The sequence below is a fragment of the Bufo gargarizans genome, chromosome 5, assembly GCF_014858855.1.
Source record: "Bufo gargarizans isolate SCDJY-AF-19 chromosome 5, ASM1485885v1, whole genome shotgun sequence".
NCBI lineage: Eukaryota > Metazoa > Chordata > Amphibia > Anura > Bufonidae > Bufo > Bufo gargarizans.
Genome location: NC_058084.1, coordinates 470,141,707 through 470,165,722, shown reverse-complemented (window position 1 = coordinate 470,165,722; position 24,016 = coordinate 470,141,707). Strand labels below are relative to the sequence as shown.

The window sequence follows — 24,016 nt, the reverse complement described above, 5'->3', positions numbered from 1 at the left end:
CTAAAAAAGACCAAAAAAACAGAAAATGCATCCATGTCATCATCCTCCAAGGTGCAAACCTGAACATAAAATACCTGAATGAAAGGTCACATATATGTCACCGTGACACAGGCATATACTGTGTCATTATGTTGGATGATAAAGTTTGGAGATTTCTGGCTTCCACTTTGGGTTCCTCTTGTGTAACTTTTCCTAAAATCCATAGATTCCGGTCATTCCAGTGACATCTCCAAATTCTCCAAAGCCTGTGAGGCTTTTTTGGATCAATATTGGTGTGAGCTCTCCAAGGGGAATGCACTGCTGACTCCTCCCTGCAAATAAAGAGACATGGACTCTGTTCTCATTGGTCAAACAATCCATCAGAGACGAAAACTGGAACGAGGGGGCAGTGGGTGATCCCACAGGTGAACAGGCCAGTTTAAGACGGGGGCTTCTACTTCTCATTGGTGACCATTCACTTCTGGTAGAGCCAGATAATGGAATCTTGAGAGGTCTTCTGGTTGTATCACAACAGAGGAGGATAGATCTGACCATGACCTCCATGTCCTCCAGGTGGTGGCTCCATGTTTTGTGCCTAGTTATCCTTCAGCATGTGTGGGTAACTGCGCAAGAGCTGTCCCCGACCAATGGTAAGTCCTGAGCTTTCGTTGTGAATTCTGAAAACAAAATCTTAATTTAGATGTAGCAGAGCAGAATTTATTATTTGGCAATGACGAATTGTTTATGAAACGATAGGATCTCAAATAGGTGAGAAGTCAAAGTGTTTTAATATAACAACTCAACATATTGATTCATCTAATGTCAAATAATTCCTCCTTGTCTTGTGCATTTCATTCTGTGGACACAATGTTATCTTGATATTAGATCTGGGACTGATCCTGGGTTACATCCTGTATTATACTCCAGAGCTGCACTCACTATTCTGCTGGTGCAGTCACTGTGTAAATACATTACTTATCCTGTACTAATCCTGGGTTACATCCTGTATTATACTCCAGAGCTGCACTCACTATTCTGCTGGTGCAGTCACTGTGTACATACATTACTTATCCTGTACTGATCCTGAGTTACATCCTGTATTATACTCCAGAGCTGCACTCACTATTCTGCTGGTGCAGTCACTGTGTACATACATTACTTATCCTGTACTGATCCTGAGTTACATCCTGTATTATACTCCAGAGCTGCACTCACTATTCTGCTGGTGGAGTCACTGTGTACATACATTACTTATCCAGTACTGATCCTGAGTTACATCCTGTATTATACTCCAGAGCTGCACTCACTATTCTGCTGGTGCAGTCACTGTGTACATACATTACTTATCCTGTACTGATCCTGAGTTACATCCTGTATTATACTCCAGAGCTGCACTCACTATTCTGCTGGTGCAGTCACTGTGTACATACATTACTTATCCTGTACTGATCCTGAGTTACATCCTGTATTATACTCCAGAGCTGCACTCACTATTCTGCTGGTGGAGTCACTGTGTACATACATTACATTACTTATCCTGTACTGATCCTGAGTTACATCCTGTATTATACTCCAGAGCTGCACTCACTATTCTGCTGGTGCAGTCACTGTGTACATACATTACTTATCCTGTACTGATCCTGAGTTACATCCTGTATTATACTCCAGAGCTGCACTCACTATTCTGCTGGTGCAGTCACTGTGTACATACATTACTTATCCTGTACTGATCCTGAGTTACATCCTGTATTATACTCCAGAGCTGCACTCACTATTCTGCTGGTGCAGTCACTGTGTACATACATTACTTATCCTGTACTGATCCTGAGTTACATCCTGTATTATACTCCAGAGCTGCACTCACTATTCTGCTGGTGGAGTCACTGTGTACATACATTACATTACTTATCCTGTACTGATCCTGAGTTACATCCTGTATTATACTCCAGAGCTGCACTCACTATTCTGCTGGTGCAGTCACTGTGTACATACATTACTTATCCTGTACTGATACTGAGTTACATCCTGTATTATACTCCAGAGCGGCACTCACTATTCTGCTGGTGCAGTCACTGTGTACATACATTACTTATCCTGTACTGATCCTGAGTTACATCCTGTATTATACTCCAGAGCTGCACTCACTATTCTGCTGGTGGAGTCACTGTGTACATACATTACATTACTTATCCTGTACTGATCCTGAGTTACATCCTGTATTATACTCCAGAGCTGCACTCACTATTCTGCTGGTGCAGTCACTGTGTACATACATTACTTATCCTGTACTGATCCTGAGTTACATCCTGTATTATACTCCAGAGCTGCACTCACTATTCTGCTGGTGCAGTCACTGTGTACATACATTACTTATCCTGTACTGATCCTGAGTTACATCCTGTATTATACTCCAGAGCTGCACTCACTATTCTGCTGGTGCAGTCACTGTGTACATACATTACTTATCCTATACTGATCCTGAGTTACATCCTGTATTATACTCCGGAGCTGCACTCACTATTCTGCTGGTGCAGTCACTGTGTACATGCTCTACTTTTCCTGTACTGATCCTGAGTTACATCCTGTATTATACTCCAGAGCTGCACTCACTATTCTGCTGGTGGAGTCACTGTGTACATACATTACATTAATTATCCTGTACTGATCCTGAGTTACATCCTGTATTATACTCCAGAGCTGCACTCACTATTCTGCTGGTGGAGTCACTGTGTACATACATTACTTATCCTGTACTGATCCTGAGTTACATCTTGTATTATACTCCAGAGCTGCACTCACTATTCTGCTGGTGGAGTCACTGTGTACATACATTACTTATCCTGTACTGATCCTGAGTTACATCTTGTATTATACTCCAGAGCTGCACTCACTATTCTACTGGTGGAATCACTGTGTACATACATTACTTATCCTGTACTGATCCTGAGTTACATCTTGTATTATACTCCAGAGCTGCACTCACTATTCTGCTGGTGCAGTCACTGTGTACATACATTACTTATCCTGTACTGATCCTGAGTTACATCCTGTATTATACTCCAGAGCTGCACTCACTATTCTGCTGGTGGAGTCACTGTGTACATATGTTACAGTACAGTATAATACAAACTGCATCAGGGTTACTACAGGATACTATAAGCAATGTGTGTTTAGCAGAATAATGAATGCTGCTGTGAAGTATCAATACAACTTTGTATGGGTTTATGTAAATTCCAAATGTCCTGTCGGCTCAAGTAGCTGTATTGACAACCAGAATTCTTTGTTCATTGCTTTTAATCCTTACTTGAATGCTGGGATATGATGAACTGAAATGAAAGGCCCCATGCCTGAGACGGCACTACTGAAAGTGTCATAGCTTGTGCTGGTTGGAAGCAGTGATGGCACAGAGCTACTCTCTGAGCGTAACAGGTATTGTCTCAGGGTCCTCCCTTTCTGTCTTCATAGTGTGGCAGTGGTAATATACAGCTGACCTCCAGAAGGTCTCTGAAGATGAGAAACTTGGTGAACATCACGTCCATCTCTACTTGGTTTCTGTAGTTTAGGTCACATAGACCGATATTGTAGACAGTGATGTCCTGGAATTGATGTTACAGAAAGGTTAGAAGAACAATTATTTGTTACATATTATACTGCCCCATAATTTATGTGTTTCCATTACAGAGACATACTTTGGTAACATTACTGCATGGCCAGATGGTGACAAAACAACTGGAACCCCCAGCCCTACAGTACAGATGTACCCAAGTCATAATACCACAAGACCAGACCAGGTCTATATCACCAGTGAAGAAACATCTGGGACCCCCAATAGCACTCTAGAGACATACAGGAGCAATGTTACTACAGAACCAGACCAGGTCTACACCAATAGCAAAGAAACATCTGGGACACCCAATAGCACTCTAGAGACATACAGGAGCAATGTTACTACAGAACCAGACCAGGTCTACACCAATAGCAAAGAAACATCTGGGACACCCAATAGCACTCTAGAGACATACAGGAGCAATGTTACTACAGAACCAGATCTTCACTATATCACCAGTGAAGAATCTCTCAGTACTGCTCTAGAGACATTCTCAAGTAATGCTGCTACAGGACCAGACCTCTATATTTTTGAGGATACATCTAGAACACCCAACACTACAATATACACAAATAATGTTAATACAGGTCCAACCATGATCAGAGAAGAGACATCTGGAATACCCAACACTACTCTAGAGTCATACTCAAGTACTTCAGGACCACCCTTGACTTTAATCAGTGAGGAGACATCTGGAACCTCCAACATTACTGTAAAGCCATACCTAAATAACGCTACTACAGGAACACCTCTGATCAGTGAAGAGACATCTGGAACAGCCAACAGTACTTTAGCCTCCTACTCAAGTACTACAGGACCACACTTGACCTTCCTCAGTGAGGAGACATCTGGAATCTCCAACACTACTGTAGAGACATACCTAAATAATGCTACTACAGGACCAACCTTGCTCAGTAAGGAGACATCCGGAATGCACAACACTCCTGTAGACTCATACTTAAGTAATGTTACTTTAGGATCACACTCGACTTTCATAAACGATGAAACATTTGGACCCCCTTACACTACTCAAGACTCATACTTAAATAATGTTACTTCAGGACCAAACCTGAGCTACATTAGTGATGACACATCTAGAACCCCTACTTCTGGATCAGACTTGACTTATATCAGGGAGGACACTGCCGGGACCCTCAACACTACTGCAGAAACATACCTATATAATGTTACCACAGGTTACATTAGTGAGAACACATCTGGAACCCCCAACAGTACTCTAGACTCATACTCAGGTAATGCTACTTCAGGATCACATCTGGCCTACATGACAGAGGAGACGGTCGGAACCCGCAACACTTCTTTGGAGACATTCCAGAATAATGTTTCTATAGGCACAGATCCGGCCTACATCAGCGAGGAGTCCACTGCAACCCCTAACACAACATCCTATACTTCAGGTATATGTTCTACATGAGGTGGGGAGGGGATCATTGGTAGATCTGCAATAAATATTAACCAAAACATTGTAGGTGATATATACTGTATATTATCATTATAATAATATATCACCAAAAAAATTGTCCCATGTGGGTAATGTTACTACAACACTGAGGAGACCGCGGGACCCACAAGTCACTACTGAAGTTAGAATGCCTTATGCCAGTGTAGCAGTATACAGGTCCTTCTAAAAAAAATTAGCATATTGTGATAAAGTTCATTATTTTCTGTAATGTACTGATAAACATTAGACTTTCATATATTTTAGATTCATTACACACAACTGAAGTAGTTCAAGCCTTTTATTGTTTTAATATTGATGATTTTGGCCACAGCTCATGAAAACCCAAAATTCCTATCTAAAAAAATTAGCATATCATGAAAAGGTTCTCTAAACGAGCTATTAACCTAATCATCTGAATCAACTAATTAACTCTAAACACCTGCAAAAGATTCCTGAGGCTTTTAAAAACTCCCAGCCTGGTTCATTACTCCAAACCGCAATCATGGGTAAGACTGCCGACCTGACTGCTGTCCAGAAGGCCATCATTGACACCCTCAAGCAAGAGGGTGAGACACAGAAAGACATGTCTGAAGGAATAGGCTGTTCCCAGAGTGCTGTATCAAGGCACCTCAGTGGGAAGTCTGTGGGAAGGAAAAAGTGTGGCAGAAAACGCTGCACAACGAGAAGAGGTGACCGGACCCTGAGGAAGATTGTGGAGAAGGATCGATTCCAGACCTTGGGGGACCTGCGGAAGCAGTGGACTGAGTCTGGAGTAGAAACATCCAGAGCCCCCGTGTACAGGCGTGTGCAGGAAATGGGCTACAGGTGCCGCATTCCCCAGAAACAGCGGCAGAAGCGCCCGACCTGGGCTACAGAGAAGCAGCACTGGACTGTTGCATGTCATTCAGAAATCAAGGTGCCAGAGTCTGGAGGAAGACTGGGGAGAGGGAAATGCCAAAATGCCTGAAGTCCAGTGTCAAGTACCCACAGTCAGTGATGGTCTGGGGGCCATGTCAGCTGCTGGTGTTGGTCCACTGTGTTTTATCAAGGGCAGGGTCAATGCAGCCGCTATCAGGAGATTTTGGAGCACTTCATGCTTCCATCTGCTGAAAAGCTTTATGGAGATGAAGATGTCATGTTTCAGCACGACCTGGCACCTGCTCACAGCGCCAACACCACTGGTAAATGGTTTACTGACCATGGTATTACTGGGCTCAATTGGCCTGCCAACTCTCCTGACCTGAACTCCATAGAGAATCTGTGGGATATTGGGGAGAGAAAGTTGAGAGACACAAGACCCAACACTCTGGATGAGCTTAAGGCCGCTATCGAAGCATCCTGGGCCTCCATAACACCTCAGCAGTGCCACAGGCTGATGGCCTCCATGCCACGCCGCATTGAAGCCTCCTGGGCCTCCATAACACCTCAGCAGTGCCACAGGCTGATGCCTCCATGCCACGCCGCATTGAAGCCTCCTGGGCCTCCATAACACCTCAGCAGTGCCACAGGCTGATTGCCTCCATGCCACGCCGCATTGAAGCCTCCTGGGCCTCCATAACACCTCAGCAGTGCCACAGGCTGATTGCCTCCATGCCACGCCGCATTGAAGCCTCCTGGGCCTCCATAACACCTCAGCAGTGCCACAGGCTGATTGCCTCCATGCCACGCCGCATTGAAGCCTCCTGGGCCTCCATAACACCTCAGCAGTGCCACAGGCTGATTGCCTCCATGCCACGCCGCATTGAAGCCTCCTGGGCCTCCATAACACCTCAGCAGTGCCACAGGCTGATTGCCTCCATGCCACGCCGCATTGAAGCCTCCTGGGCCTCCATAACACCTCAGCAGTGCCACAGGCTGATTGCCTCCATGCCACGCCGCATTGAAGCCTCCTGGGCCTCCATAACACCTCAGCAGTGCCACAGGCTGATTGCCTCCATGCCACACCGCATTGAAGCAGTCATTTCTGCAAAAGGATTCCCGACCAAGTATTGAGGGCAGAACTGAACATAATTATTTGAAGGTTGACTTTTTTTGTATTAAAAACACTTTTCTTTAATTGGTCGGATGAAATATGCTAATTTTTTTAGATAGGAATTTTGGGTTTTCATGAGCTGTGGCCAAAATCATCAATATTACAACAATAAAAGGCTTGAACTACTTCAGTTGTGTGTAATGAATCTAAAATATATGAAAGTCTAATGTTTATCAGTACATTACAGAAAATAATGAACTTTATCACAATATGCTATTCTTTTTAGAAGGACCTGTAGATGAACCACAGAGGGTATTTACAATCGTATCTTTTCAACAAATGGTTATAATTGTTTTCCAGATAAAGTATAGATTTTAGAGAATGTAATCTACTTTATTATATAACAGCTCGGCAGAACTAGGTTCATGAGATATGATATAGGTCAATACTAATATAAAATAGTGTGCTGCTCCAAAATGAATAATAATGTGTTATGCACTGGGTTCCAGGTCAGTGCAGATATGATATGTACAAGAGTTATAGTGATATGAGGATACAGCCCGTGTTCTAGATTATTAATGATATTATTCAGAGTGTGTACCAGATTATTACTGATTATATATATAATATATACTAGATTGTTACTGACATTACAGAGAATGTGTACTAGGTTATTACTAATATTATATACTATGTACTCGATTGTTACTGATTTTATATACTATGTACTAGATTGTTACTGACATTATAAAGAATGTGTACTAGATAGTGATTTTACATATTTTACTAGCAGAAGGACTCGGCTTCGCTCGGGTATATTTCATTTAATGTTTGTCTGTGTTGTTAAAAAATATCGACAGTATCCACTATAACAGTGACCTCCACAGCCCCCACCCCATAACATTGACCCCCCCACAGTGCCCCGCCTTCTTAAAATGGGACCTCCACAGCAGCCCACCCCCTTAACTTTGACCTTCACAGCAGCCTGCCCCTTTAACAGTGAGTTCCACAGCACTCCACCCCCTTGACAGTGAGCTCCACAGGGGCCCGCCCCCTTAACAGTGACCTCTACAGCACCTGCCCCTTAACACTGACCATAGGTTACAGTCCCCTTAACAGTGACCTCCACAGCCCCCCACCCCATAACATTGACCCCCCTCCACAGTGCCCCGCGTTCTTAAAATGGGACCTCCACAGCAGCCCACCCCCTTAACTTTGACCTTCACAGCAGCCTGCCCCTTTAACAGTGAATTCCACAGCACCCCATCCCCTTAGCAGTGAGCTCCACAGCACCCCATCCCCTTAGCAGTGAGCTCCACAGCAGCCCGCCCCCTTAACAGTGACCTCTACAGCACCCGCCCCTTAACACTGACCATAGGTTACAGTCCCCTTAACTGTGACCTCCACCATTCCCGGCCCCGTTAACAGAGACCTCCACAGCGACTGCCCCTTTAACAGTGACTGCCACAGTACCCCGCTCTCTTAACAGTGACCTCACAGTACCCCGCTGCCTTAACAGTGACCTCACAGTACCCCGCTGCCTTAACAGTGACCTCACAGTACCCCGCTGCCTTAACATTGACCTCACAGTACCCCGCTCCCTTAACAGTGACCTCACAGTACCCCGCTGCCTTAACAGTGACCTCACAGTACCCCGCTCCCCTAACAGTGACCTCACAGTACCCCGCTGCCTTAACAGTGACCTCACAGTACCCCGCTGCCTTAACAGTGACCTCACAGTACCCCGCTGCCTTAACAGTGACCTCACAGTACCCCGCTGCCCTAACAGTGACCTCACAGTACCCCGCTGCCTTAACAGTGACCTCACAGTACCCCGCTCCCTTAACAGTGACCTCACAGTACCCGGCTGTCTTAACAGTGACCTCACAGTACCCCGCTGCCTTAACAGTGACCTCACAGTACCCCGCTGCCTTAACAGTGACCTCACAGTACCCCGCTGCCTTAACAGTGACCTCACAGTACCCCGCTGCCTTAACAGTGACCTCACAGTACCCCGCTGCCTTAACAGTGACCTCACAGTACCCCGCTGCCTTAACAGTGACCTCACAGTACCCGCTGTCTTAACAGTGACCTCACAGTACCCCGCTGCCTTAACAGTGACCTCACAGTACCCCGCTCCCTTAACAGTGACCTCACAGTACCCGGCTGTCTTAACAGTGACCTCACAGTACCCCGCTGCCTTAACAGTGACCTCACAGTACCCCGCTGCCTTAACAGTGACCTCACAGTACCCCGCTCCCTTAACAGTGACCTCACAGTACCCCGCTGCCTTAACAGTGACTTCACAGTACCCTGCTCCCCCTTTAACAGTGGCCTCCACAGCAGCCGCCCCCTTAACTTTGACCTTCACAGCAGCTGCCCCTTTAATAGGGACCACCACAGTCCCCCACCTTCTTAACAGTAACCTACACAGCGCCCGCCCCTTTAACAGTGACCTCCACAGCGGCCGACCCTTTATTTGTGACCCCCACAGTACACCGTCTCGTTAACAGTAATTTCCACAATAATCCGCCCCCTTAACAGTGACCTCCACAGAACTCTGTTCCCTTAAAATGTAACCTCCACAACACGCCGCCCCCTTAACAGTGACCTCCACAGCACCCTGCCCCTTAACACTGACCTCCATAGCGGACTGTCCCCTTAACTGTGACCTCCACCTTTCCCCCCCCCCCCCCCCCTTAACAGTGACCTCCACAGCGGCTGCCTCTTTATTAATGACCTCCACAGTACCCCATCTCCTTTACAGTGATTTTTACACCACCCGAACCCTTAACAGTGGCCTCTGCAGCAATCTGCCTCTTAACACTGACCTCCATAGCGGATCGTCCCCTTAACTGTGACCTCCACAGCAGCCTGCCCCCTTTACTGTTACCTCCACAGCACTCCGCTCCCTTAACTCTCATCGACAGCGCCCTGCCCCTTTAAAGCTGACCTACAGCAGTGAAGAAAAATGGCTGGGTTGTTATGGAAACCTGGAGTAAAGCTGTGTGTATGTGGAGACTAAGGGCCTGCGAGCTTCTATTGCTGATAAGGGTCATGTGACCGTGTGTATGGCAGTTGGGATATGAAGAGAAAGACTGACAGGCTTCTATTGGCTAATGTAGGTCATGTGATGTGCCATATTTGCATTTTTTTTGGGACTATCTCAGGAACAGTACGTGCTAGAGAGCTGAGACCTGGTCTAAAACCTTCCCGGACACCTGATGTACCTGTGTGCCAAATTTCGTGATTGTAAATGCGACGGTGCGGATTCCTTTAGCGGACATTCACACACACACTCAGCTTTATATATTAGATGTACTAGATTATTACTGACAGTCTAAAGAGGTTGTGAATATCATGTATGTTTCAGATTTTTTTTATTTATTTTACATGTTTTTCATACAGGCGTTACTAAACCACCAGATGTGGTCTACACAACTAGTGAGGAACCCGCACCTGAGGCCCCCCACACGACTCTACAGACCGGAGGAGCTCCGTACATCAGTATGACACCTGTTCCTAGTAATATTATTGACAGATAATTTTTAATGTAGGTTTATTAAAGGGATAATTTGTACTTATAGCCCCATTTAGTAAGGCTACTTTCACACTTGCGGCAGAGTGATCCGGCAAGCAGTTCCGTCGCCGGAACTGCCTGCCGGATCCGTCAAAACGTATGCAAACTGATGGCATTTGTAAGACTGATCAGGATCCTGATCCGTCTTACAAATGCATTGAAATGCCGCATCCGTCTTTCCGGTGTCATCTAGAAGAACGGATCCGGCATTTATTTTTTTCAAATTTTTTTTGAATGCCGGATACGGCACTAATACATTCCTATGGCATTCAGGCAAGTGTTCAGTTGGGCCGGAGATAAAACCGTAGCATGCAGCGGTTTTATCTTTGTCCTGATCACTCAAAAAGACTGAACTGAAGACGTCCCGATGCATCCTGAACGGATTGCTCTCCATTCAGAATGCATGGGGACAGGGCCGTCTTTAATATTGGTTGGACCCTGGGCAAGAATTTACTTGGGCCCCCTGGATCCCGCCCTCCCCACCCGCCCGCACTTTGCTGTACTTGCTATACAGCAGCACTTACCTGTCACGTCCAGGGCCTCCAGGTGATGTCTCCTCTCTGTCATCATCTTCTCTTTTATCATCTTCTCCACTCGGTCTGGACAACTTCTCTCAGCCGCCTCGTCTCTGCAGAGTGTGACACACAGACATCTTAGCTTCCTCACATTCTATCATTATCCCCCAACTAGAGTCCCCACAGTCTTATCCTGCTGCTTGCTGTGCCCCCCCCCCCCCCCCAGGAGTGTAGCTATAGGGGGTGCAGAGGTAGCAGTCGCTACTGGGCCCAGGAGCATGAAGGGGCCCAAGGACACTTGTGCCGCATAAGAAGACACACAAAGCACTGAGAGAAGGGGGGTCCAAGCTGAACTCTTGCACCGGAGCCCATGAGCCTTTAGTTACGCCCCCCCCCCCCCAATACCCCCAAATACTATCCTGAAGAAACATTACTGCCCCCATAGTAATAGTGCTCCTCATAGTCCCACCAATAGTAATTCCCTTCTAGAATGCCCTCATTAGTAACACTGCCCCAACCGTGATAATGCTCCTCAACAATGCCCCCATTATTAGAAGAGCCTTCCCATATTATTAATACCCTCACAGAGTCCCTAGTAGAAACAAGGCCCCCTATTGTTCCCCCAGTGGTAATAAAGCTCCCTACAGACCCCTCAGTAGTAATAAGGCCCCCATAGTGCAGTTAGTAGAAATAAGGCGGATCTATAAGTCCCTCCTATAGAGCCCCCAGTAGTAATAAGACCGCCAATAATGTCCCCTGGATCTGCAGTGCCCCCTGCAGTTATACTCCACTCTCCACCATACAGTCCCATGTAAATAACATCACCTCCTCCCCAGCCGCCTCCAACGCACAATCCCATGCAAACATCACCCCCTAAGGCTACTTTCACACTTGCGTTCGTGCGGATCTGTCCTGTACTTGTACAGGACGCATCCGCACCGATATAATACAAACGAATGCATCCGTTCAGGACCGATCCGTTTGTATTAGATTTGAATTTCTAAGGCTACTTTCACACTTGTGTTCAGAGCGGATCCGTCTGGTGTCTGCACAGATGGATCCGCTCCTATAATGCAGACGATGGGATCCGTTCAGAACGGATCCGTCTGCATTATAGTTTAGAAAAAATTCAAAGTGTGAAAGTTGCTCAGACGGATCCGTCCAGACTTTACATTGAATACATTGAAAGTCAATGGGGGACGGATCCGTTTGAAAATTGAGCCATATTGTGTCAACTTCAAACGGATCCGTCCCCATTGACTTGCATTGTAAGTCTGGACGGATCCGCATGCCTCCGCACGGCCAGGCGGACACCCGAACGCTGCAAGCATCATTCAGGTGTCCGCCTGCTGAGCGAAGCGGAGGCTGAACGGTGCAAGACTGATGCATTCTGAGCGGATCCGCGTCCACTCAGAATGCATTAGGGCTGGACGGATCCGTTCGGGGCCGCTTGTGAGAGCCTTCAAACCGAACTCACAAACGGAGCCCCGAACGCTAGTGTGAAAGTAGCCTAAGTCCCAATACGGATCCGTCCTGACTTACATTGAAAGTCAATGGGGGACGGATCCGCTTACAATTGCACCATTTTGTGTCAATGCAAAGGGATCCGTCCCCATTTACTTACATTGTAAGTCAGGACGGATCCGTTTGGCTCCGCAAGGCCATACGGACACAAAAACGCTGCTTGCAGCATTTTGGGGTCCGCCTCCAAAATGGAACGGAGGGCCGTACGGAGCAGAACGAATGCATTCTGAATGGATCCGCATCCATTCAGAATGCATTGGGGTTAAACTGATGCATTTGGGGCTGCTTGTGAGAGCCTTGAAATGGATCTCACAAGCGGATCCCCAAACGCAAGTGTGAACGTAGCCAAAACATTAAGTCCCATGTACATAAACATCATCCCCCCCCCCCATCCACTTTCCACATACAGTCCCATGTCAATAACATCCCTCCCTTCAGCCTTAACATACATCCCAGTTAAATAACTACAACTCCCAGCATTGCTCCCTTCACTTACCTCTCCAGTCCTGATATACAGACATCAGCATTAGGCTCCTACTCCTCTTCACTCCAGTCGAATCCTGCACTGGTCACATGATGGTGACATCATCCAGGTCATCCTATCACAGCCTGTTTTGCTGATCACATGACCTGTGATGTCACCAAAGGTCCTTCGCCTCTTCACAGTGTATTAGATTCAATTGTATTGCCGTTCTGTGTACGGCAATACAGTTGTATCTAGCAGGCAGGCAGGACATTCGGGGCCTGGGACAAAACATCCGGGGCCCAGGCCCCGAATGTTTTAACCTTGCGATGCCCACTAGTGAATGGGAGTCGGGAAACTGAGCTCTCATGGGCCCCCAGGAGCAACTGGGCCCGGGGCAGCTGCCCCTTTTGCCCTGCGGCAAAGACGGCCCTGCATGGGGATAAAACTGATCAGTTATTTTCCGGTATAGAGCCCCTAGGACGGAACTCTATGCCGAAAAAGAATAACGCTAGTGTGAAAGTACCCTAAGCACAGAGAATGTAGGGGAGGTGACCTCACGGAGAACCCAACTGGATTTGCTAAATGTAAGAGCCAAGACATAATGCTCATCAATAAAGAACTGCAGGGGCTCACTGCAACGAATCCTCAGAATATTCTTCCCTCCATTTACACATTTGTCATGGTGTGGACATGTCTTCTGTGGCTGTTGTACGTTCCCATCGCTGTACCCTTCCCTCCAGAGGAAGCAGCATTTCTTCTTTAGGGAAGCTTCAGATAATGGTTTCCTTACAGCACGGTCATTGGAACCAAATTGCCAGATCAACTTGTTGCAGTTATATTAAACCGTACCAAAATTGCAAGATCCGGCGAGGCCACTGGCCTTAACATTTCCTGGTTCCCAATTGTTTGTAGCCTTAGGGCACAGCAATAACCGTGCCGAGCACTCGACCCGGGAATCTATAAAAAAGCTACAACTCTCACCCTACTTCAAAAGGCTGCCTGGGGCTGTGAAAATTGAATGTTGGGATTTGTAGTTCTGTACAATGTACAGTTGCAAGAAAAAGTATGTGAACCCTTTGGAATGATATGGATTTCTGCACAAATGGGTCATAAGATGTGATCTGATCTTCATCTAAGTCACAACAATAGACAATCACAGTCTGCTTAAACTAATAACACACAAAGAGTTAAATGTTACCATGTTTTTATTGAACACACCATGTAACCAGTCACAGTGCAGGTGGAGAAAGTATGTGAACCCTTGGATTTAATAACTGGTTGAACCTCCTTTGGCCGCAATAACTTCCACCAAACTTTTCCTGTAGTTGCAGATCAGACGTGCACCATGTTCAGGAGTAATTCTTGGCCATTCCTCTTTACAGAACTGTTTCAGTTCAGCAATATTCTTGGGATGTCTGGTGTGAATCGCTTTCTTGAGGTCATGCCACAGCATCTCAATCGGGTTGAGGTCAGGACTCTGACTGGGCCACTCCAGAAGGCGTATTTTCTTCTGTTTAAGCCATTCTGTTGTTGATTTACTTCTATGCGTTGAGTCGTTGTCCTGTTGCAACACCCATCTTCTGTTGAGCTTCAGCTGGTGGACAGATGGCCTTAAGTTCTCCTGCAAAATGTCTTGATAAACTTGGGAATTCATTTTTCCTCCGATGATAGCAATTCGTCCAGGCCCTGACGCAGCAAAGCCGCCCCAAACCATGATGCCCCCACCACCATACTTCACAGTTGGGATGAGGTTTTGAGGTTGGTGTGCTGTGCCTCTTTTTCTCCACACATAGTGTTGTGTGTTTCTTCCAAACAACTCAACTTTGGTTTCATCTGTCCACAGAATATTTTGCCAGTACTGCTGGGGAACATCCAGGTGCTCTTGTGCAAACTGTAAACGTGCAGCAATGTTTTTATTTTTGGACAGCAGTGGCTTCCTCTGTGGTATCCTCCCATGAGATCCTATTCTTGTTTAGTGTTTTACGTATCGTAGATTTGCTAACAGGGATGTTAGCATATGCCAGAGACTTCTGTAAGTCTTTAGCTGACACTCTAGGATTCTTCTTCACCTCATTGAGCAGTCTGCGCTGTGCTCTTGCAGTCATCTTTACAGGACGGCCACTCCTAGGGAGAGTAGCAGCAGTGCTGAACTTTCTCCATTTATAGACAATTTGTCTTACCGTGGACTGAGGAACAGCAAGGCTTTTGGAGATACTTTTATAACCCTTTCCAGCTTTATGTAAGTCAACAATTCTTAATCGTAGGTCTTCTGAGAGCTCTTTTAATCATTGATTGGACTCCAGTTGGCTGACACCTCACTCCAATTAGCTCCTGGAGATGTCATTAGTCTAGGGGTTCACATACTTTTTCCACCTGCACTGTGAATGTTTACATGGTGTGTTCAATAAAAACATGGTGACATTTAACTCTTTGTGTGTTATTAGTTTAAGCAGACTGTGATTGTCTATTGTTGTGACTTAGATGAAGATCAGATCACATTTTATGACCAATTTGTGCAGAAATCCATATCATTCCAAAGGGTTCACATACTTTTTCTTGCAACTGTATATAATATGTGCAAGTTATATGGGTGACAGTAAAATGTCCTAAAATGTCAGCCTTTCTTGTGTATCTTGTTCACTGACATATCTCTCAAATATTAATAAAGGTGCAGTGTACTGTGTGCAGGATGAAGACTGCCCCCCATTCACCATGTGCACAGGGCCGGGGGGTCTCCGTGTGTGTCAGTGTCACCTGGGATCTTATTTCCATCATTACTTGGGGTGTATCACAGGTAAGATCCAGATATGCACATACAGGGCAGATTCTAACTTTTCTGCTGCCTGAGGCGAAAAACGAAATGGCGCTCCCCTTCCCCTCCTAAGTACTTAGTGGTCAGGGACAGGGGAGAACCTAGTCTTTCTGCTGTCTGAGGTAAAAATTACAAAAGGTCACCCAAATGACAAATTCTCAACCTAACCCATTCTCTTCCAGACCGGTGGGGATCAGCTGTTTAAGGAGAGGGCAGCGCTCATATTAGAGCTGCTTTCTCTGTTCTGTTCACCGGATCGCCGCACCATTTGCAGTGATGAGCCGGTAAACAGAGCAGAGAAGGCAGTAATCATATGGGGGGAAAAAAGTGGACAACCCCTTTAAAGACATACTTGGAAAACATTCCATACAGCGCTACAGAACATACAGGGTCATACAGCGCCACATATGTACCTCATACATCCAGTGACTTCTCTTCTCTGATGTAGACATTCTCTTTCCTCATCTTCTTCTTCAGACCAGACCGCCATGGTGACTTCTTTCAGCCATCCCTTCTCTCTGCAGATTTTGACAAACGGATATCTTAGTTTTCTTCTTTTCCATCATCCTCCTCACTTTCTGAACACCCCATCCTGCAGCCCCCAATACCGTGCCCGCTGTGCTCCCCAATACTATACCTCAGAAACAGTTCCCCTAAAAAATACTGGTACCACACAGATAGTGAACCAGTACAAAAAATACTCCCTTTATCTTTCAGATCAGACCCCATATCAAACCTCAGATGAGACCCCCATCTCAGACCAGACCTTCTTTAGACCTCTATGTCAGACCTCAGATCAGACCCCCAATAGACCTCCATGTCAGAAACCCCCATCACAGACCAAACCCCCCATGTATCAGACCTTAGACCAGACCCCATCAGGCCTCTCAGACCCCTATATCAGACCTCAGACCAGACCTCCAGACCCCCATATCAGGCCTCATTAGACTTCCAGACCCCCATATCAGACCTCCAGACCCCCATTTAAGACCCCCATTAGACCCCCAGACCCCTATCTCAGACCCCCATTCGACCTCCAGAGCCCCATATCAGGCCCCCATTAGATCTTCAAAACCCATTAGACCTCCAGACCCCATATCAGACCCCCATTAGACCGCCAGGCCGCCATTAGACTTACAGACCTCCAATCAGACCTCAGACCAAACCTCCAGACCCCCATATCAGACCTCAGACCAGACCTCCAGACCCCCATATCAGACCTCCAGACCCCCAGAGCCCTATATCAGACCCCCATTAGACCTCCAGACCACTATATCAGACCCCCATTAGACCTCCAGACCTCCATATAAAACCTCAGACCAGACCTTCAGACCCGCCATTAGACTTCTAGACCCCCATATTAAACCAGATCCCCATTAGACCTCCAGACTGCATAGCATACCCCCATTAGACCGCCAGGCCCCCATTAGACTTACAGACCCCCATTAGACTTACAGACCCCCATATCAGACCAGACCTCCAGACCCCCATATCAGACCCCCATTAGATCTCCAGACCCTTATATCAGACCCCCATTAGACCTCCAGACCCCCATATCAGACCCCATTAGATCTCCAGACCGACATATTGGACATCCAGGCCTCCATTAGACATGCAGACCCCCAATCAGACCTCAGACCCCCATTAAACCTCAGATCCCCCATATCAGACTATAAAATAAATAAAGTAACTTACCTCTCCTGCTCTGCCGCTCCTCTCCTGGTCCGGCAGTGTCCCAGGCTCTTATCTCTTCTCAGGGCCCGCGCTGTACAGTCACCTGACCTCCTGCAGCGTCAGGTCACAGTGCGCTCTGTGCGGTCTGACGCTGCAGGCAGCCAGAACATAGCAGCGCGGGACCTGAGAAGAGCGAGCAGGAGAAGGGGTAAGTACAGCACTCATAGCACTTTTCTCCCCTGCCTCCTGCATACTAGAGAGAGCTTCCATAATGGAAGCGCTCACTAGTATTCACTTTATAAGATGCAGTGCTTCTTATAAAGGGAAAAGTACAGCTCTACTGGCAAGGGGGGCATCGGCCCAAGTTGCCGCCTGAGGCTAGATTCTCATTTCGCCTCATGGCAAAAGCGGGCCTGTCCACATTCATCAGAGGTAGACTGCATCTACAAAACCTAAAGACATTTGAGCTGTGTATCTGAGACCAAACTCTATATTCCTCATTACCAAAATTTAAAAACACAATGATTTGCACTCTGATCAGTATAAATGACAAGCCACAGCAGTACATACTACTGAAAGGGGTTGCCCGAGTTATGAAAAAAAATAATATAGCATTGAAAATCTGATGGGCAGCAATATATAACTAAGCTAAGCAAGTTTTAGGTAAAAAAAAAATATATTTTTCCTCATTTCCCTGGTTCTTTTCTGGCCCTTTGTTTACATGCAATAAAAACAATCTCTGCCCTTCCCCTGCTCTGCAAAGGGAGTGAATACAAGAGCTGCCCTGAGTGACATGTCTGCCTGCTGGGAGACTCAACAATATGTTGTATGTGTAGGACTACAAGTCCCAGCTGTACAATGACACTGCTGATACACACAGGATCTTCCCCTACCTGTTTTTGTGCAATGCTCTGCAGAACTCCTGTCAGCTCTTGTACCCTAACTCCTTAGCTATGTCACAGTGGCACCGCCTCCGGGTACCGAGTGGCGTAGTCTAGAATGACTAAGATGTGTTGGTGTCCTCTAGCGGACTTCGGTACTAGGCCTACGAGGTCCATAGTGATTCGCTCAAACGGCACCTCGATGATCGGGAGAGGTACTAAGGCACTGCGGAAAAGGTGCTGGGGGCTAGTTGCCTGGCAGGTCGAGTAAGACTTAGAGAATTCGTCCACCTCCCTAAACACACTGGGCCAGGGGCATAGCTAAAGGCTCATGGACCCTGGTGCAAGAGTTAGGCTTGGGCCCCCCTTCCCTCAGTGCTTTGTGTGTCTTCTTATGCAGCACAAGGGTCTTTGGGCCCCCTCAGGTTCCTGGGCCCGGTAGCGACTGCTACCTCTGCACCCCCTATAGCTACGCCCCTGCACTGGGCCAGTAAAACCGTTGTAGTATCCGGTCTTGTGTCTTCTGCATTCCCAGATGACCCCCGAGAACATGCTGGTGGGCTAACTCTAACACAAGTTTGCGATAAGCCTGGGGCACCACCAACTGTTCAATGGATTCACCTCGCATCTGGTTAACCCGGTACACCATATTCTGATAAACCAAAAAACGGGGGAACACTGACGCTGCCCCTGGTTGTTGTGGTTCACCCTATATTATTAATACATTTTCCCAGGCTTGGGATAGGGTTGGGTCCCGACGTTGGGCGGTAGCAAAATTATCCCCGGAGACATTGAGGTCTGCCAGCTCTGGCAAGTCCTCCATGTCTCCCACCATCACACTTAGCGGGGTTGTCTCCCTCTTTTTCACCGAAGTGGCGGTCACCACTACCGCTGGTCCTTTGGACTCAGGTTCCCAGGGTTCTGGTCTCCCCCTGAGCCGGGCCACTCTGCTAGGGTTACCCCCGTCTCATGGGTATCAGTCACTCTCATAGCAGGCCACAGTGCCGGGAAGCCACTCCCTATAATAAGTTCGTAGTGTAGATTGGTGGCGACAGCCACCTCATGGGTCCACCTGCCGGCAACCGTGGATAGAGACACCATAGCTGTTGGATAGTCTTTTAAGTCTCCATGAATACACATGCCCCCTACTTTCCGGCCAGTATACTCAGTGGACCGTACCAGGAAAGCCCTTACCAGGGTCACCAGACTCCCTGAGTCCAACAGAGCCTCCGCCGGAGTGTCTCCCACCTCCACCTGGCACAAGTGATTCAGAGTCTCCGGGGCACCGGCTGCACACAGCTTCCTAGTATATAACGACTGACGGAAGCAATAGTTTGTGTCCATAGGTTCCACCTGATGTGGACAGTCAGCTCGTACAGTACATGGCCAGGCTCCCAACACTGCCAGCAGATTATCAGAGCTGGGTCCACAAGGGGTACATCCCGGGCGGGTTTGGTGTGCACAAATTGCCGGGGTCTGGGGTGGAGAGTTACATGATTTGACTATCCCCCTCCCAAAAGAACCTCCAAAAGTTGTACATGACCACTACTATAACTACTATAATACTGCCTCCTATGTACAAGAATATAACTACTATAATACTTCTCCTATGTACAAGAATATAACTACTATAATACTGCCTCCTATGTACAAGAATATAAGTACTATAATACTGCCTCCTATGTACAAGAATATAACTACTATAATACTGCCTCCTATGTACAAGAATATAACTACTATAATACTGCCTCCTATGTACAAGAATATAACTACTATAATACTGCCTCCTATGTACAAGAATATATCTACTATAATACTTCTCCTATGTACAAGAATATAACTACTATAATACTGCCTCCTATGTACAAGAATATAACTACTATAATACTGCCTCCTATGTACAAGAATATAACTACTATAATACTGCTCCTATGTACAAGAATATAACTACTATAATACTGCCTCCTATGTACAAGAATATAACTACTATAATACTGCTCCTATGTACAAGAATATAACTACTATAATACTGCTCCTATGTACAAGAATATAACTACTATGATACTGCCTCCTATGTACAAGATTATAACTACTATAATACTGCCTCCTATGTACAATAATATAACTACTATAATACTACCTCCTATGTACAAGAATATAACTACTATAATACTACCTCCTATGTACAAGAATATAACTACTATAATACTACCTCCTATGTACAAGAATATAACTACTATAATACTACCTCCTATGTACAAGAATATAACTACTATAATACTGCCTCCTATGTACAAGATATAACTACTATAATACTGCCTCCTATGTACAAGAATATAACTACTATAATACTGCCTCCTATGTACAAGAATATAACTACTATAATACTGCTCCTATGTACAAGAATATAACTACTATAATACTGCCTCCTATGTACAAGAATATAACTACTTTAATACTGCCTCCTATGTACAAGAATATAACTATTATAATACTGCCTCCTATGTACAAGAATATAACTACTATAATACTGCCTCCTATGTACAAGAATATAACTACTATAATACTGCCTCCTATGTACAAGAATATAACTACTATAATACTGCCTCCTATGTACAAGAATATAACTATTATAATACTGCCTCCTATGTACAAGAATATAACTACTATAATACTCCCTCCTATGTACAAGAATATAACTACTATAATACTGCCTCCTATGTACAAGAATATAACTATTATAATACTGCCTCCTATGTACAAGAATATAACTACTATAATACTGCCTCCTATGTACAAGAATATAACTACTATAATACTGCTCCTATGTACAAGAATATAACTACTATAATACTGCTCCTATGTACAAGAATATAACTACTATAATACTGCTCCTATGTACAAGAATATAACTACTATAATACTGCTCCTATATACAAGAATATAACTACTATAATACTGCTCCTATGTACAAGAATATAACTACTATAATAACTGCTCCTATGTACAAGAATAACTCCTATAATACTGCCTCCTATGTACAAGAATATAACTACTATAATACTGCTCCTATGTACAAGAATATAACTACTATAATACTGCCTCCTATGTACAAGAATATAAGTACTATAATACTGCCTCCTATGTACAAGAATATAACTACTATAATACTGCCTCCTATGTACAATAATATAACTACTATAATACTACCTCCTATGTACAAGAATATAACTACTATAATACTACCTCCTATGTACAAGAATATAACTATAATACTACCTCCTATGTACAAGAATATAACTACTATAATACTACCTCCTATGTACAAGAATATAACTACTATAATACTGCCTCCTATGTACAAGAATATAACTACTATAATACTGCCTCCTATGTACAAGAATATAACTACTATAATACTGCCTCCTATGTACAAGAATATAACTACTATAATACTGCTCCTATGTACAAGAATATAACTACTATAATACTGCCTCCTATGTACAAGAATATAACTACTTTAATACTGCCTCCTATGTACAAGAATATAACTATTATAATACTGCCTCCTATGTACAAGAATATAACTACTATAATACTGCCTCCTATGTACAAGAATATAACTACTATAATACTGCCTCCTATGTACAAGAATATAACTACTATAATACTGCCTCCTATGTACAAGAATATAACTATTATAATACTGCCTCCTATGTACAAGAATATAACTACTATAATACTCCCTCCTATGTACAAGAATATAACTACTATAATACTGCCTCCTATGTACAAGAATATAACTATTATAATACTGCCTCCTATGTACAAGAATATAACTACTATAATACTGCCTCCTATGTACAAGAATATAACTACTATAATACTGCTCCTATGTACAAGAATATAACTACTATAATACTGCTCCTATGTACAAGAATATAACTACTATAATACTGCTCCTATGTACAAGAATATAACTACTATAATACTGCTCCTATGTACAAGAATATAACTACTATAATACTGCCTCCTATGTACAAGAATATAACTCCTATAATACTGCCTCCTATGTACAAGAATATAACTACTATAATACTGCTCCTATGTACAAGAATATAACTACTATAATACTGCCTCATATGTACAAGAATATAACTACTATAATACTGCTCCTATGTACAAGAATATAACTAGTATAATGCTGCTCCTATGTACAAGAATATAACTACTATAATACTGCTCCTATGTACAAGAATATAACTACTATAATACTGCCTCCTATGTACAAGAATATAACTACTATAATACTGCTTCCTATGTACAATAATCTATTTTCTGCAGCAGTGCCCTATGATTATAAGTTACTGTAAGTTAACTTTTTAGTTTTCTTTTTCTGGAAGCCAGAACATTCCTGGCCAGGATTCCTTCCTCCGTTTTGTACTGGGATTCAATATCAGTGAACACGACTGGACGTAGCAGTAATGAGGATGATATCAGACATATGGAGGCCGCTCAGTACCATTCTGACATCTTTAGAGTGCAGGTCTTGGTAAGAATTATTGTCTGTGAATAATGTACTTGGAAGGACGGCATTTTGGACAGTTGTTAACACAACTTTTATGGCGTGATTTGGCTTCTTACTTGGACTGAATGATGTAAAAACATTTCCCTTTAATTCCAGTTTCAGAATGTTTTTGGTCACATTCCGGGTTATCTATCTACGTCGGTCACTGATGTCGAGTGAGTAAAACTATGTACTGCAGTACCGTAAATGTGACAGATAAAGAATCCTATATAAAGATATATACAGCATCTACTAGGGAGATCTCAGGAGTTTACTGCATACAGATATATACAGCCACCACTAGAGGGAGCTCAGGAGATTACTGCATACAGATATATACAGCCACCAGTAGAGGGAGCTCAGGTGATTACTGCATACAGATATATACAGCATCTACTAGGGAGATCTCAGGAGATTACTGCATACAGATATATACAGCCACCAGTAGAGGGAGCTCAGGAGATTACTGCATACAGATATATACAGCCACCACTAGAGGGAGCTCAGGGGATTACTGCATACAGATATATACAGCCACCACTAGAGGGAGCTCAGGAGATTACTGCATACAGATATATACAGCCACCACTAGAGGGAGCTCAGGTGATTACTGCATACAGATATATACAGCCACCACTAGAGGGAGCTCAGGAGATTACTACATACAGATATATACAGCCACCACTGAATGTTCATGCACCAGTTCATGCTCCAATGCTCTCCTTTGCCCTGCGCTAAATCGCGCAGGGCAAAGGCATTTTCAGGAGTTCCGGTGATGAACCAGGCTCTCCACAGGGCTACACGTCACCGACACTGATGGGCGGGCTTTAGCGCTGCCCTAGCCAGTAAAACGTCTAGGGCAGCAGTAAAGCACTCCCATCTGAGCCGGTGACATCACCGAACAGACTGCAGGGCGGAAAACTCCGCCCGGCATGTTGTTATTGTGAAAAAAATAGCCCTGCGCAATCTAGCACAGG

General features: G+C 44.9%; 1 protein-coding gene across 1 annotated transcript in view; it reads left to right on the top strand.

Annotated features, from left to right (window-relative positions):
* The first annotated feature begins 374 nt into the window (after nucleotides 1-374).
* LOC122938910 (protein HEG-like) overlaps nucleotides 375-24,016 on the top strand; it is a 47,057-nt gene continuing 23,415 nt past the window's right edge. The window contains exons 1-6 of the mRNA XM_044294780.1: nucleotides 375-629; nucleotides 3,661-5,004; nucleotides 10,429-10,527; nucleotides 15,774-15,899; nucleotides 22,876-23,024; nucleotides 23,157-23,215. Coding sequence (XP_044150715.1) covers nucleotides 533-629; nucleotides 3,661-5,004; nucleotides 10,429-10,527; nucleotides 15,774-15,899; nucleotides 22,876-23,024; nucleotides 23,157-23,215 — 1,874 coding nt within the window. The 5' untranslated portion in view covers nucleotides 375-532. The remainder of the gene's footprint in view (nucleotides 630-3,660; nucleotides 5,005-10,428; nucleotides 10,528-15,773; nucleotides 15,900-22,875; nucleotides 23,025-23,156; nucleotides 23,216-24,016) is intronic.